The sequence below is a fragment of the Gossypium hirsutum genome, chromosome D01 (assembly GCF_007990345.1).
Source record: "Gossypium hirsutum isolate 1008001.06 chromosome D01, Gossypium_hirsutum_v2.1, whole genome shotgun sequence".
In the NCBI taxonomy this organism is placed as follows: Eukaryota; Viridiplantae; Streptophyta; class Magnoliopsida; order Malvales; family Malvaceae; genus Gossypium; species Gossypium hirsutum.
In genome coordinates, this window is record NC_053437.1 from 15,788,472 (window position 1) to 15,805,016 (window position 16,545).

A 16,545-nucleotide genomic window follows, 5' to 3' on the forward strand; every position below is an offset into this window, starting at 1 on the left:
AAATGTAAAAATATAGGGACCAATTTTATAATTTAACCTAAAATTTTCGTTTGAAATGATGATTTAATGTGCCACATCAGCTTACTGTTACACTGTTAACGGAAATTAATGGCTTAGTGACTAAAATGTTACAACATGATAACGTAAGTGACTAAAATGTAACCTGAGGCAAACAAAAGTGACTATTTTAATAGTTTACCCTTAACTAATACTAAAACAAATTAAGAAGTTGATGTTATGAAACCTAAATTTCCACCTATTAATTAAATATTTACTCTTTTTTTTTAAATAGCTCAATTCAATTTTCAATTGTAAAAAAATTTATTAATCCCATCCTTGCTAAATCAATTCTTACAGAGACATCATCCTAGTAACCCAAATTGTTCAGCTAGATTATTGTAAGAATCATAGCCTACCAAACAACTGTTCAATCCCTACAAAAAAAATGTTTTTGTAAATAAAAAATGAAAAGAAACATTGAATACCAAAAGTTTCACTTTAGTATATATGTTAGAAGCTTTCAACTTCTTGTGAAATGTTGTCATTGAAGTCCGAACCTACTGGTTTGGTCATTTTCTCTTTTGTGCTCACATTTGTTTCTGCTTTTGCATTGACTGAACTTGTAGAGGCTTGAAGCTTTCTTTTTGATCAAGCACGCCTATTCTAAAACTAGTTATATACATTCGTTTCAAAGATTTGACCATGTTGTGCTAGTTCAGATGCTATCTCTTTATTTTTTTTGCTTGCTTGGTGTTCCAGTTCCTTGCTTATATATATTCTCAAGAATTTGAAGTTGCAATGCGATTGGACTTCATCACTATCTAGCAGTGATCTTGTGCCCAACAGAGGCTGATATTGGAACACAGTATAGATTTCCCAACCTTATACCTAAAAGCAAAACAACAAACCAGCCATATATTATTATTGAATATAAAACCAAGGCAGCCAACATGAGAAAAGTAAAAAAAAAAACAAAAAGAACTGAAGGAGAAAAAATAAGAAAAGAACCAGTAAAATTGTAATGGGCAGACAAGGATTTGTGCATGTTAGAATTGAGTGACCCGAATCCTTATTTAAATAAAATATAATAGTAAAATAAAATAAAAGTAAAATCCATATAGAACTACACTTCTTTTATTTTATTTTAGAATAAGGTTTTTTAAATCTTATTAAACTCCATCTATTTGATATTGATTAGAATAATGTGTTTCAATCTTACTACACTCTATTAGAATATGGTTTTACAAGCCTATAATTTTATTTTTCTCTGCCCGTGGGTTTTTTCCCAAAAGAGTTTCCACGTAAAAATCTGTGTTCTTTATTTTTTTTCTCTTTTCTTTGCAATACATTGTCATTATCGACGTTTTATTTTTCATAAATTGGTATCCGAGCTTCCAAGTTGTTCATCTCAATCACAGTAATGGCGACTTTGAGGTATGAAATTTCGCTGTTGGATTGTAACATCAGATTCGCATTGTGGCAGATTAAGATGCATGCAGTTCTTGCATAGATGGATCTAGAGGATGCCCTACTAGGGATAGATAAGATGCCTTCGACATTAACAGATGAAAAGAAGAAGCGTAAGGATCGAAAGGCATTAACACAATTACATCTACATTTGTGTAACGAAATTTTACAAGAAGTGATAAAGGAGAAGATCGTCGTTACATTATGGAAGAGGCTGGAACAAATATGTATGTCAAAAACTCTCACTAGCAAGCTGCAAATGAAACATCATCTTTATGCTCATTGTTTGGAGGAAGGTGTGTCTGTGCACGAACACTTAACAGTGTTTAAAAAAATTCTCTCAAACTTGGATGCTATGAAGGTTCAGTATGATAAGAAAGATTTAGGGTTGATTCTATTTTGTTCGTTGCTCCCGTCTTATTTAACCTTTAGAGACACAATTTTATATAGCCGCGAGTCTCTCACAGTTGATGAGGTTTATGATTCTTTGACCTTGTATGATAAGATGAAGCATATTGTGGTTAAACCCGACTCTCAGGGAAAGGGTCTCATTGTTCATGGGAGACAAGATCAGAATGCTGATGATGATTGTGGAATGACACAGGAACGAAATCCTCGCGATAAATCTAAAGGTAGATCAAAGTCTTCAAACAAAGGTAAAACTTGTAACTTCTACAAGAAAAAATGGTACATTAAATATGAGTGTTATAAGTTGCAGAATAAGATCAAAAGGGAGGCTACGAATCAAAAGAGAAAACAACCAGAAAAATCCAGTGAAGTTGATGTTGTAGAAGACTACAGCGATGGTGAACTTCTAGTCGCTTCTATCAACAATTCTAAAGTGATCAAGGAGTGGATCCTTAATTCGGCCTGCACCTTTCACATGAGTCTCAATTGGGATTGGTTTACAACTTACGAAACAGTGTCTGAAGGTGTTGTTTTGATAGGAAAGAATGTTTCGTGTAAAATTGCAGGTGTTGGAACGATTAAAGTTAAGATGTTTGATGGAGTTGTCAGAACACTTAGTGACGTGCAACATGTTCCAGGATTGATGAGAAATTTAATTTCGTTGAGTACTCTTGATTCAAAAGGTTACAAATACACAACTGAAAGTGGGGTTTTGAAGATTTCCAAAGGTTCCCTCGTTGTGATGAAATGGCAGAGAAAGACTACCAAGTTATATATTTTGTAGGTATTTATTGCTACTGGTGATGCAGCTATCGCTTCCTCTTTCATATCAGATGATGATATTATTAAACTTTGGCATATGTGCCTAGGGCATATGAGTGAGAATGACATGGCAGAATTGAACAAAAGAAGACTTCTTGATGGGTAAGGAATTTGCAAACTAAAGTTCTGTGAGCACTATGTTTTTGGGAAGCAAAAGAAAGTTCGACTCACCAAAGGAATCCATAACACGAAGAGAACGTTGGAGCATATTCTTTCTGATCTGTGGGGGACATCCAAAGTGCTTTCGAGAGGTGGAGCTAATTATTTACTAACTTTTATTGATGATTTTTCCAGAAAAATTTGGGCGTTCTTCCTGAAATAGAAAAGCGATGTGTTTTCCGCATTTAAGTATTGGAAAACTATGAATGAAAAACAGACGAGAAATCAAATAAAACACCTCTGCACAGACAATGGCTTAGAGTCCTGTTCTGATGAGTTTAATGAACTATGCAAGTCAGAAGGGATCATGAGACACTTGACAGTTCGTTATACTCTACAATAAAATAGCGTTGCAGAACGAATTAACAGAACAATTATGGAGAAAGTTCGATGTATGTTGTCGAATGCTAACTTACAGAAGTTGTTTTGGGTCGAATTAGCCTCTACTGTATATTTTTTGATCAAACGATCTTTATCCATTACCATTGAGAAAAAGGCTCCACAAGAGGTACGGTCTAGTAATCCTACTGATTATTCTGATTTAAAGATCTTTGGGTGTCTTGCATATGCTCATATTGATAATGGAAAATTGAAACCGAAATTCATTAAATATATTTTTCTTGGTTATAAACTGGTGTAAAAGGGATAAGTTTGTGTTGAATTTTCCCTTCTTCTTTTTTTAGCTTAAAAATATTAAATAAACAATTTCCTTTTCTTTTATTTTTCAAAGATAATTTTCTTTATTTTTCCTTTTTTTCTCGGTATCTTCATTTTTCTCCAACTTTTTCATGCTTAAACCCTAGCCATAGCCATTTAATTTCTTGGTTTGACCTTTTTAAGCCTAGTGCAGCCTCGAAAACAGCCCATCATTTCCTTAGATTCTACACAAAAACATGGTGAAATGCATTAAATATTTCTTAAACTTGTAGTTGCTCAACTTTGAAACACAGATGGGCGCTCAAGCTCCACCTAAAAGAGTCTCCAGTCCACTTCCAACTCATTCACGTTTTTCTTCTTTGGTTTCTTAATTCCTTGCATTAATGCATTTCCAGCTCTGAAATCCGATAGAGTAATCAAGCTGCCAAACCAGCCGGCGACGCCTTCGATTTCGCAGTTTTTGAGGTATGTTAATGTGAATGAAGAGCATGGAAGGCCACTTTTCTACTGGTTCTTTGAAGCTCAATCTGAGCCATCTCAGCACGTCTCCTGTTATAGCTTAATTGAGTCATCTCACCATCTTTTTGCCGAACCATTTTCTGCAGCCATGGGGGTTTAAGGGTCTTGGGATTTTGAAGGATTGAAGGGTTGATCGAGGGGGTTAGGAGCTGATCGTTTGGGAACACTGGATCCAGTTTCTTATAAACAATCAAAAACTGTTGCAGATTTGGGTTTTTTTCCCTCTTGGTTTTGGGGTTAAGTGAGACTCTGTCTTTTTTCTGATTCTCATTTTGAACCAAAGGATTGTTGGGTTATCAATGAATGTTCTTCAAATTTCTTCAATTGTATCTGTAAAATCTCACAAATTCTCGGACCATTCTCTCCTTCTCCCTTCGTATCGCACGGCTTAGTTTAGAAGTAGAAATTTGAAAATAAAACAAACAAAAAAAATGAAAGACTAACAGGGAAATTTAAAGAAAAATTTAAATGTATATTATTTATAAAGAAAGAATAACTTCAAATGTGAAAATAAAATTTGAAAAATAATATCTATTTTAACAAATTTAGTTTTTGGAGTAATTTTAAAAAGGTATTTGAGTTTTTTTATGAAAAAAAGAAAAAAAAAAAAGGAGAATTGCTATCAAGATCAACAAACACTCAGATGGAATGTCGCCCAACCAATAGCATAATTTTTACTCATGTTTTTTTTTTGTATTTCCTTATAATTTTTTATACACCATATACTCTCCCATAATTTTTGGTACTCCCTATTTTTTTTTAGCATACCCTTATAATTCTTTTTACTCCCTAATAAATTTTGGTTTTGGTACTCACTCTATTTTTTTAAATGTCCTATGATTTTTTGGTATGCTTTACAATATAGTTTGTTAAGAGGAGAAACTAATATTTGATATTCAGAAAATATTATTGCTGCATACTACGTAATTTATTTAAATGTAATGGCAAGTCTACCATTATTGAAAATTAATTGTTATTTTGTATGTAATCAACTATTGTTATCACTTCAAATTTTCCTTAAAAATCTGATATAATAAATCCTAAAATAACAAAAACAGAACACTTATTGTATTAGATTTTTTCTTCAATTTCGAGGGAATAACAAATATCGGTTTGCCTTAAAAATTTTACTTTATTTATTAAATTTTCAATATCTGTTAACTTATCCTTGTAGATTAATAAATTTATTAGTATAAAAAAATAATCTTTTCTACCAATATACCATTGGTTTGTCCCAACAAAATCCTAACCAAATTTATTAGTATGCAAAAATAATATTTTATATACCAAAAATTAATTTTGAAAGCATAAAAAAAATCAAATGGCATAACAAAAGTTACGAGGGAGCACCAAACCAAAATTTATGAGAGAATACCAAAAAAAATGAGAAAGTACCAAAAATTATAAAAGATTACCAAACCAAAAAAATATAAACAAAATACCAAAAATTACATAGAGATGCAAAATATATTTAGATTTAAAAAAGAGTGAAAATTTTATGAGGGAATACCGCTCCTTTAAACTTTCTTAACCCAAAAGAAAAAAGTGAGGACGAGGGGGCCTCAGCCTGCCACAAATTCTCAGTTTTGATGGTATGTTCTGGTCTGGTCAGGTCTGGGCATTTCACTTGAAAGTTGAAACCATTAAAAGTTTTCATTCACAAGTAAAGAGAGTGTGAATGAAATTTTGTAATCTTACAACCACCATTCCAACTGCAAAAGTGTTGCAAATTTTCACCCTTTTTATAATAATAATAATAATAATAATAATAATACTCCATTAATTTGTTTCTCAAGATCAATGTACATGGAATAACTCAAGGGATGATGACAAAAGCTTTATAAAATGAAATGAAATGTCTCGGGAGAAAACCAAAAATGCATCTATTTCTGTTCAGGGCTCCAGATTTTGACTGTTTCATAATTATAATAATAAACCACCATCAAAGTTCATCTCTTAATATTGACTTAAAACATTAAATATTCAGAAGAAACGGATATTAACCAAACTTGATAAACCAAATTATCAGCTGAAGGCTTCACCTCTAGGTGAATGGATACTATATTATCAATAATTTGTGCACAAGTTCAATAAAAAAAAAATGAAACCAGTGAAATACCAGCTCGACCTTATGTATTATGGTAAAACTAATAATATGTGCATAAGTTGCATGTAATATCCCATGCAATGAACTAGTGGCTGACATGCACAAACTCATGCACAGCCAACTTCAAACCTCAATAATTCTACTTTCAGGAGGTTGGGGGGGGGGCAGCACAGGATAATCAAATACTACAATTTTTGTAAGGAATTATGAGTGTTCAATAGCAGGGCTTGACTTGGGGGTAATGAGGCTGCTTGAAATGATTGCATGCACATATGATAAGTGAAAGCCTTAGATTAAACATGTTTTGGAGTTAAATGTGAATTCCTGGATTAGAAGGCCAACGAACAGCCACTAGGAAAATCCATTAACAACACTTACTTCAAGGTGGCCTTTTCACTATCCTTTAGCTATAACATCAACTACAAAAATGCTACCCGAATCACACCATCCACCAAGTATATCCCTGTTAGAGCACTGCAGCAGAAATCGACAAAAAGACCAGTTAAATAACTTCTGTTCACTGAATGCAAGCATCAACGCTTTAAATGAAAGCAGACCTAGGACAAAATATATTTAATCTTTTTCTGATATTACATCCATGTTTAACATTTCTAAAGAAAGATATCTTGGTGGCTTGAAAAGGATGAAACAGACATCACCAAAAGAACTAAACAAATTATAGTAACTACTAATACCAACAAGGTTACCACATCTTAGAAGAAAGAACAGATATTTCAACCAGAATTTACTACGAACTCAATACCTTACTGAATCCCAGCCAATTTGAGTCTCCCCTAAATGAAAATACCTTACTGCTTTCTTGCCACTGCCCACAGAAAACCTGCAAAGCTTCCTTATTATCCAAAAGTCATACTGGATGGAATCTCAAAGTAAACTACTCAACATGATCGGATAACTACTATGCTAGCTATAGAAACTTACACAGCTACATATTACATATATGTAAAGGGACTCATGAAACTGAAGGTCAGACAGATAAGAATCATTCTTCTAAGCTAGAATCCAACTACACATGGAAATAAAATTGCAAGTTGAAAAGCAGTCACCTCATAATCAACCCCTTGAACAAAGATGTAATCAGGGTCAAGAGACGAGAAAGCAAGTCCAGTAATCTGCAGTATCAACAAACAAAAAAAACACCCATACATGGCTATAATGTTAAATCCCAAGATGATGAAATCACATGGAACCTCTCTAGCAAGAAAAAAGGCATTGGAACTTCTCTAGTAAGTGTTCACTTCCATATGCTTGATGTCAAGATGAGCACATAAAAATGTCTTTTGTTACCATATTTCCATCTCTAGGTTTGATAAACATTAATGACAAACCAGGAGGAAATTTAGTCAAACAACTAACCTCATATTTTGAACAGTGCACCCATCTTGAAATTGCTGACCATCTACATAGAAGAAGTAATATTAGTGCAGCATAATCTCATTGTGTCTAAGGTGAAGAAACATTCCACAAAATTTTTATTAAACTGCCATACACAAGCCAATCAGCCCGTCATGGAAGTCCATTAGGAGGACTGTAAATTGGATTAAATATTTTGACTATATCCTCCTCTGTGATTTCATAAACATGATTAGCAGTAGGATAAAGTAATTGTCATATGAGTTCGTCATATAGGCAAAATTGGAAATGGGAGAAATGGATTTTATTTTTGACCAACCTTAATAGTCTATTATATATCAAAAATCATTTCATCTCTACTCCTTTATTAGAAGACAAATTCTAACATGTAGCTCACACTTTAATGGGTTTGTTTATGACTTCATTACCAATTTATGGAATTCAAATCTGAAAAAAGAAAATGCAAATATGTAGGAAATGGTAAAAATAAACCCATAATAGATACAATCAGAATCACAGAAAATTGTCTGTGTATCTATTCATGTGACCTTCACAAGTTGGCTCTCTCAACACAAGTCAAGTCACCCTGGCCAGACTTAATCCAACTCCCTTCTCAGGGGTCTAATCTAATGCCATAGATCGCCCAAATTCAATCCTCCTCTATAAATGTGTATAAAAACATTATTTTATAAAATTGATTGATTATTCTCGCATAATCCTGTCTACTAGAGGCACCCTAAGGAAAAGTTAATATAATCATCCAGAAGATAATAATAAACCAATCATCCGTATGAATTGAGGGAAAACTAATTAGAGTGAGTTATTGCACATTTACTTTTTAAAACTGACATATATAATGGCAACCAACCTGCGGGGATCATAGATAGTCACAGTTCGATCAGCACCACCCACTGCAATATTACCAGTTGAAGAACTGCAGACAGCATAAAAGATATCTCCAGCAGAACCACAAATACGATTTAGACAACCACCATTTTCTTTTATTCTCAAGTCCCATACAGACAACTACGTTAATACCAGAAAAAGAAGCAGAACCATAAGATTATTTAACACATTGAGAAACATAAAATATAATGCATTATTATATACCTGGCAGCCTTCAGTTACGGCTAATATAGAACTCTCATTCCCATGACCTAAATTCCGCATGAAGCTTAGCGAAGATGGATACCAAAGTCTGAAAGGTGTCAATAAATCAATATAAAATGTCCATATAAAAAATTCCGGATGTCAATAACATTAAATATATTTTATAGTGTTCTTAGGAACTTGAATCTTCTACATTCTATAAACTGCAATGTTGTCAAAGGGACGATCAGGTAGGCTGCAGAAGCAGATGTTGTATGTTGGTTCTCCGTGATAGCTCAAGAAAGTAGATATGAGGTTTTAGCAAATAATGATTCACAAGTAGCTGTAAGAAGTATGAGAGTAGGAAATTTACATGCCCACACAAAACCTTTTCTATTTGACATGTTGACTGCACTCAAATTATATGCAGCCAGGTCCATAATTGAGAATCAAATAACCATGTTGTCATAAAGCAGAGAACTATTATTTGGACAGTACTCTAGTGAGAGTTTTAATGCAAAATTCTCGAGTCTCTCACCAAGGACATAAGTATGACCTGGTACACATGTAAGAAGATAGATTGATAGCACTCACGTACGCAAAGTCCGAAGATGGATATCCTGGTCATAAACATCAACACTTTTGCAGAAGCTTCGTGCCACAGCTGCCTGGATTAAGAAATTAGTGCAAAGTGAAGCCCTAATTTATGTTGGAAAGGATAAAATTCAATTTATCAAAAAAAAAAATTTATGGTAGAAATAGTTAAGTGCATTAAGTATTGACCCAGAAGATGTTTAGAAGTTGAAGTAACATGTCCGACATGTTAGAACATAGCATATATTTAAAGCTGAGTTTCCTTAATGTAATCTCACTTCTACTTATCATTGCTGCAAATGCAGAATTCAAAACCATAGTGGCTTTGACTAGGTATAAGAAATATTTAGCAAAATCAACTGTCCTTTAGATCCTATGCACTTAAGACATGAATAAAAATGATATAGAAAAACCACACCCTATAGAAGAGACCAAAAACTCTAACAAACCATAAAGTGTAATATCCTATAGAATTTTATTAGTTTAAGTTATACAATGGAAGATCACATACCATGGACCATTGAATTGGACTGAAGCAAACCCCAGACCAACTACCTTCTCCAACACCAAAATCCCGAGGTAACACTGAATAAGTAATCTTGTCAACATCTGAAAATTTCAACAGTAGACATTGATAAGACACCTTAATTACTTAAAAATGCAAAGTTGGCAAACAACATGATGCAAAGTCCACCAGCAAAGAAAATAAGTTGCATTTAGTTGTTGCTGCAGAGATAGAGGCACTATTAATTGTTTGTTTACCCCCGTTTCCTCATTATTCTAAGGGGTTAACACAAAGAAATTTGGATATTTTATATCAAACAGATTAATTTTTAAATGTTCTAGACACGCTTTTCCCCCCAGATTTCCAGCTCGCTGTCTAAAACCACACAGCATATGAATCTAACATATCAACAAATAAAAGAGGGTGGCAGAAAAGTAATATACAAAGATGAATAGATAATGGAATTAACTAAAATTAGCAAGTTTTGAAAAAAAACCAAGACCGCAGATCATCTACAGCATGGCAGCATAGTAGAAAGCAAAAAAGTTTCTACCGGGGTTGGCCTTATTTGATGATGAACCAGAACTTGCATCCAATCAAAGAAAAGATAACTATCATTGTATGGAAGTCATGAAAAACACTTAAGAAAGCCTTAGGAGAAAGTATGGAACTCTTTTTGTCTCTTCTGAGATAGACATGCCTACGAAACAGAAAATTCCACATGCAAAAGAGCCAAAGACTTAAACAAGAACATAAAAGCTCATAATTGCTTCTCAAAAAGAGAAGCACCACAGATTACTAGTGTTTCAAATATGAAGAATACACCAGAAACGTTTTCATTAAACCTACAATCAAACAACAGTGATATGAGTATGTACCTTTACCACTGGCATCCAGTTTAGAGACAATAAGATGACCATAAGCATCCACACTTGCCAATACTAAGTAACCAGTGCCTGTAGACGTAACATTTTGAACAAGTATTCTAAAGTCAATCCAATCCAAAAACCTTAATAGGATTTTGTCCCTTACAAGAGAAAGATGATTTACCGTGAGAAGTAGTTAATAGCTACAAGAGAATATACAAAAGAAGCAAGCAATATAGGAGCCAATGCCACTTGGTATTCTAAAGTCAGTAGCATTAACAAATTAAACCACTCCAATGCTACAAACAGCTAAAAGTACAGCTAGACAGAAGTAAAACTCATGCAGGTTTAATTATAACTACAAACAAAAGTATGCAAGTTAAAAGCCAATGTTAGACCTTGAAGCATTTTAAAGGGGAATAAATGTTCTTTCTTTCCTTGTGTTAATTTGCAAGAGGCACCTAAATGTCTAGTACCAAAAGATACCTCACTAGAACAAGATTTTGACAATTTGTTTGAATGTAAAAATGAACCCCAATATACTAATGAGATACAAGAAAAGAGAAGTATCCTGAGAACGAAAATGTATTAAAGATCAAATGCTTCTAATCAACCACACACAGTGTCTACCATATCTCTATCTACTCTCCCTATCCATGAATATAACGGAACTTGCTATCATATGTTATCATTTAGAGAAATAAGATAAAGAATAAGATAATGTCAATAAAAAGTAAGAGTAAGAAATATCCCATCTTCTTCGAACTACAACCAACCATTAGCAATTTTATGCATAACATAAGCCATAGAAATGAATTCTGTTAGGATATGATCAATGGAAAGATACACTAATATCAATGCCAATGCCACTTACTTTCTATTTCAGTAAGTACAATACTTTGGATTTCTGAACGATGAGGGCACCGTTTAAGTAACAAAGATTCTATAACCTTCAAAATCACAGCTCAAAACAAGATCAATACATAATTAATGAATAACAGAAGGGCAGGTTAATTTGGAGTCCATATTCTTCTTTAGGAGAGAATTTATGAATGGCGTGCTGTTAAAAGTCATAGAATGAGCACCTCTTTTGTCTCCGGAATAAGGAGGCCTTCTTTCCCTGTGCTAAGCCAAGAATCTTCCAGCGGAATCTATTTAAATTAATAATTACAAAAAAGCAAAGATTAAAAATAAAAAGCGGGGGTTGTAAGAATTCATTAAAACACCCAAACACATATAAAAAGTTTCAATCTATTTATACTTGAAGTCTGTAGATGTTGCATCCGGATGCAATGTAAACCCAGCAAGAGGAGGAATCCTCATTCACCTACGAAGAATTGGGGAAAAAAACAACATTAAATAAATAAATAAAAAGTATGAATGATTTCATGTAAATGCGAGGAATATATACATACATACACACACACACACATGCATATAAGGGGGAAAAAAAAAAGACACACACATGGAGGGCAAGGCGAGTGGACTGGAGGTTTCCAGGAGATGGGTTCTCTAGGAGTGTTGGTGGCACCACCGCCTTTCTCAAACTCTTTGCTTCCAGGGTTGACCCCATTTCTCTGTCTGGGTCTGGCGAGATATAGCAGTTAAAGCTATTGGTGGTTTGGCCAGTATTTTGTGGAGATCGGAGAGGAAATGAAGGAATCTGTACACTATCGCTTACACTGATATTTTTCCAAGGGTTTAAGGTTTTAGGAAAAACCTTTCTACCCTTTTTATTTTTGGGTAAATTGCCTTTACGCATTCTTTTTTTTTTTTATCATTTAAAAAAATTTTGTTAATTTGGATACTAAGGTTAAAAAATTGATCAAGATTTCTCCTTTTTTTTATTTCTTATTTCTTTAATTTTTTTTCTTTCGTTCATTATTTTTCTATTTCTTCCCTTCTAGTGTCATGGGTTGTGCATGGGAGCACGCAACCATGACAAACTTGTGCGATCCATCATATTTGAAGGAGGTCATTTGGCCCAAACAAACTGGCCCGTTGCCTGGAGAGATTAAAAGCCCATCCCAATAGCCTGGTAAAAATGGGAAGTAATCCAAGAAGATATGATTATGTAATCTTAGAGTTCTAATTGTACACAGCTTCTAATTGTGTCTTAGAGTTCTAATTGTATACAGCTTTTAATTGTAGCCTTTGATGTACTTTGAGGCTCAACTATAAATAGAGACCTCTTTGCTCATTGTAATTCATTAAGTTATCAATAAGAATTTTGAGAGTATTCACTCAAATTTTCTCTTAAGTGTTCTTGCTTTTCTGTGGCTTTCGTTCATCTTTCAACGTTCGTTCTTACTTCGTTCTTCTGCTGTTCTTCGCGGGTGCCTTGAGGTTATCATTGCAAGTTAGGCCGACTTAAGCGTTTTTGCTGATGAATCCTTTATCATTGCGAGTTAGGCTGATTTAGGTGTTTTTAAGCAAAGAAACTGCCTAAGGCCGCACGGATCGCGTGGGAAAACTCTAAGTCTGTGACAGTTGGTATCGGAGCTAAGGTTCGAAGCCACCATTGAAAGATGTCGAAAGAAGTTGCTGGGAACGTTGAGGGAATGGAGACCCGTGGGAGGGCTAGGAAAGCTAGTCGCTCAAGGGACATATTGTCAGCTTTAGAGGATCATGTCGTCACTCTCGAGAATTCCGTGGGGGATATCAGGGAGAGGATTGATGATGTCGATGATAGGCTCCATGATGGATTGCAGTCCATGCATGAGCAGCTCAAAGTGTATGTGACGGATAATGTGGAACAGTTGACTGGTAAAGATGATGCCATTGAGGCTATGGTGGCGGCCTTGAAAAGGGAGATTGCGGAGCTCAAGGGTGAACTCACAATCTACAAGGTTGCTTTGGGCAATGGTGGGTTAGCTGCCGTTGCACCCAAGCCCAATATTGATGTTTCCAAGCCCAAGGAGTTCAAGGAAACAAGGTCTGCAAGAGATGTGGACAACTTTTTGTGGGGAATTGAGCAATACTTCTGTGCTAAAGGCATCACGGAGGATGTCACTAAGGTAACTACTGCTGCGATGTATTTATCCGACGTTATTTTGTTGTGGTGGCGTCATAGGTCCACTGATGTGAGACGTGGTGGGACCGAAATCGGAACATGGAAGGAGTTTCAATGTGAGTTCAAAGCACAATTTTACCCAGAGTATGCCGAGGATGAAGCTCGGGAAAAGTTTAGTCGGCTTGCACAACAAGGCACTATGAGGGAGTATGTGCAGGAGTTTAGCGAACTTATGCTCCAAATCTCAGATATGGGGGAAAAAGAGGCATTCTTTTCTTTCATGGATGGATTAAAATCGTAGGTGAAGCAAGAGTTGCAACGCCGAGGAGTTCAAGAACTCACCAAGGCGATGTCCGTAGCAGAATCGCTTGCTGAATTTGGTGGGAAGAAAGACAATCCCAATTCTTCTAAGCCCAGATTTAATCAAAAGGGTAATAGTGGGGGAGATAAAGAAAGGCCCACTAGGAATGGCAATGGTAAGAAGCCTTGGGACAAGAAAAAGAGTGGGCCTATAAGTTGCTTTCACTGTGATGGTCCACATATGATCAAGGACTGCCCAAAGAAGGCCGCTCTCACGGCTATGGAAGCAAAGGGGGAGTCCGATGTGAAGGATAACAATCTTGGTTCGATACTAGGGGGTGTCGAAGATAGAATGAGCCATGGTTTGATGTTTGTAGACATCATTGTGGCTGGCAAAAAATTGAATACGCTCGTTGACACAGGCGCTTATGATTTGTTCATGTCCGAGGAGGTTGCTTATAAAATGGGCCTCAAGGTAGATAATGAAGTGGGTCGGATTAAAACAGTGAACTCAGAAAGCATTCCAATCAAGGGGGTTGCAAAGGGAGTGGATCTTCAGCTCGGCAAATGGTCTGGGAAGGTATCCATTAAGGTAATACCACTTGATGATTATGATTTTGTGGTTGGACTAAGCTTCCTAGATTAGGTTAATGCTCTTATTGCCCCGTCGAGCAATTACATGGTGATTTTGGATGCAAAACATCAATGCATGGTGAAAGTGACAAGGAAAAGAAGCTTTGAGGGAAAAACACTGTCAGCAATTCAGTTTGCTAAAGGTGTGCGGAGAAATGAAGTCTCATATTTAGCAACCTTAAAGATCGAAGAGACCGCTAAGTCTGTTAGTGATACCCCAAAAGAAGTGGGTCAATTGTTGCAATTATTTCAAGATATACTGCTTGCTTAGTTGCCTAAAAGTTTTCCACCCAAGAGGGAGGTGGACCACAAAATCGAGTTAGTGTCTAATGTGGTGCCGCCAGCAAGGGCCCCCTACCGTATGTCTTCGCCAGAATTAGAAGAGTTGCGGAAACAATTGAAGGAACTTTTGGGTGCGGGATTCATTGGACCATCTAAATCCCCATACGGTGCCCCAGTGTTGTTCCAAAAGAAACATGATGGGTCCTTGAGAATGTGCATCGATTATCGAGCTCTAAACAAGATCATTGTGAAGAATAGGTACCCTATTCCTTTTATTGTAGATTTGTTTGATCAGCTTGGTAGTGCAAGATGGTTTACCAAGTTAGATCTGAGATCAGGGTATCATCAAGTACAGATAGCCGAGGGAGATGAACTAAAGACAGCTTGTGTGACACGGTATGGTTTGTATGAGTTCCTTGTGATGCCTTTCGGACTCACAAATGCCCCAGCTACATTCTGCACCCTAATGAATAAGGTACTTCAACCATTTCTTGATCGTTTCGTGGTTGTTTACCTTGATGATATTGTGGTGTATAGCAAGTCTCTTGAAGAGCACATGAGACACTTGAGGGAGGTGTTCCAAACTTTGAGGGAAAATGAGCTGTTCATCAAAAAGGAGAAATGCTCATTCGCCCAACAAGAGGTGTAATTCCTAGGCCACATTGTGGGAGGTGGTAAAATCCGAATGGATAAGAGCAAGGTTCGAGCCATTTTAGAGTGGGAGCCTCCAACCAAGGTAATGGAGTTGAGATCCTTACTTGGGTTGGCAAATTACTATCGACGCTTTGTAGAAGGCTACTCTAGAATTACCACTCATTTGACGGACATGTTGAAAAAGGGGAAGGTATGGGATTGGAAACCGGAATGTAAGAAGGCATTTAATCAATTGAAGCAAGAAATGACGAGGGAACCTGTACTTGCCTTTCCAGATTTTGCAAAACCTTATGAGGTACGCACGGATGCATCAGATTATGCTATTGGGGGAGTACTAATGCAAGATGGGCACCCAATTGCTTTCGAGAGTAGTACACTGCTTGCGCACATGGAGACATTATCTATTGGGTTCCAGGTTCGTGGTCCTTACCGATAATGTTGCCAATAGTTACTTTCTAACCCAGAAAAAGTTGTCTCCCAAGCAGGCTCGTTGGCAGGTTTTACTAGCGGAGTTTGATTTTACAATGGAATATAAACCAGGAAGTGCCAACATTGTGGCTGATGCACTCAGTCGAAATATGGAATTCGCAGCAATTATTCAACCTAATGGCTCTTTGTTGGAACGCATTCGAGAGGGATTGTCCCATGATCCCATGGCCAAAAATTTGATTGAACTTGCAAAGGAGGGAAAAACAAGAAGATTTTGGCTTGATGGGGACCTGTTATACACTCATGGGCACCGCCTCTATGTGCCCCATTATGGGAAACTCCGTAAGGAAGTCATGAAGAAGTGTCATGACTCGAAATGGGCAGGCCACCCAGGGATGCATCGCACTTTGGCCCTTTTGGAGGAACGTTATTACTGGCATAACATGGGTGCTGATGTGGAAACCTATGTGAAAACTTGTCTAGTATGCCAACAAGACAAGGTTGAGTTAAAGACTCCAAGCGGTTTGCTTCAACCCTTGCCAATTTTGGAAAGACCATGGGAGAGTTTATCCATGGATTTTATTATTGGTTTGCCTAAGTCTGACAGGTTTGGGAGTATTCTTGTTGTGGTGGATAGGTTTTCAAAGCAAGCGGCATTTATTCCGGC

General features: G+C 36.1%; 1 protein-coding gene across 1 annotated transcript; it reads right to left on the minus strand.

Annotated features, from left to right (window-relative positions):
- Positions 1 to 6,148: 6,148 nt before the first annotated feature.
- Positions 6,149 to 12,344, minus strand: LOC107920886 (uncharacterized). Its single transcript, XM_016850705.2, has 13 exons — positions 12,033 to 12,344; positions 11,829 to 11,894; positions 11,653 to 11,718; positions 11,442 to 11,517; positions 10,580 to 10,657; positions 9,708 to 9,805; positions 9,197 to 9,270; positions 8,624 to 8,711; positions 8,382 to 8,539; positions 7,517 to 7,559; positions 7,207 to 7,272; positions 6,903 to 6,980; positions 6,149 to 6,613 (listed from the first exon to the last, which is right to left on the minus strand). The coding sequence occupies exons 1-13, from the start codon at positions 12,327 to 12,329 to the stop codon at positions 6,536 to 6,538; spliced, it is 1,266 nt and encodes a 421-aa protein (XP_016706194.1). The 5' UTR covers positions 12,330 to 12,344; the 3' UTR covers positions 6,149 to 6,535.
- Between the last annotated feature and the right edge of the window lie 4,201 nt (positions 12,345 to 16,545).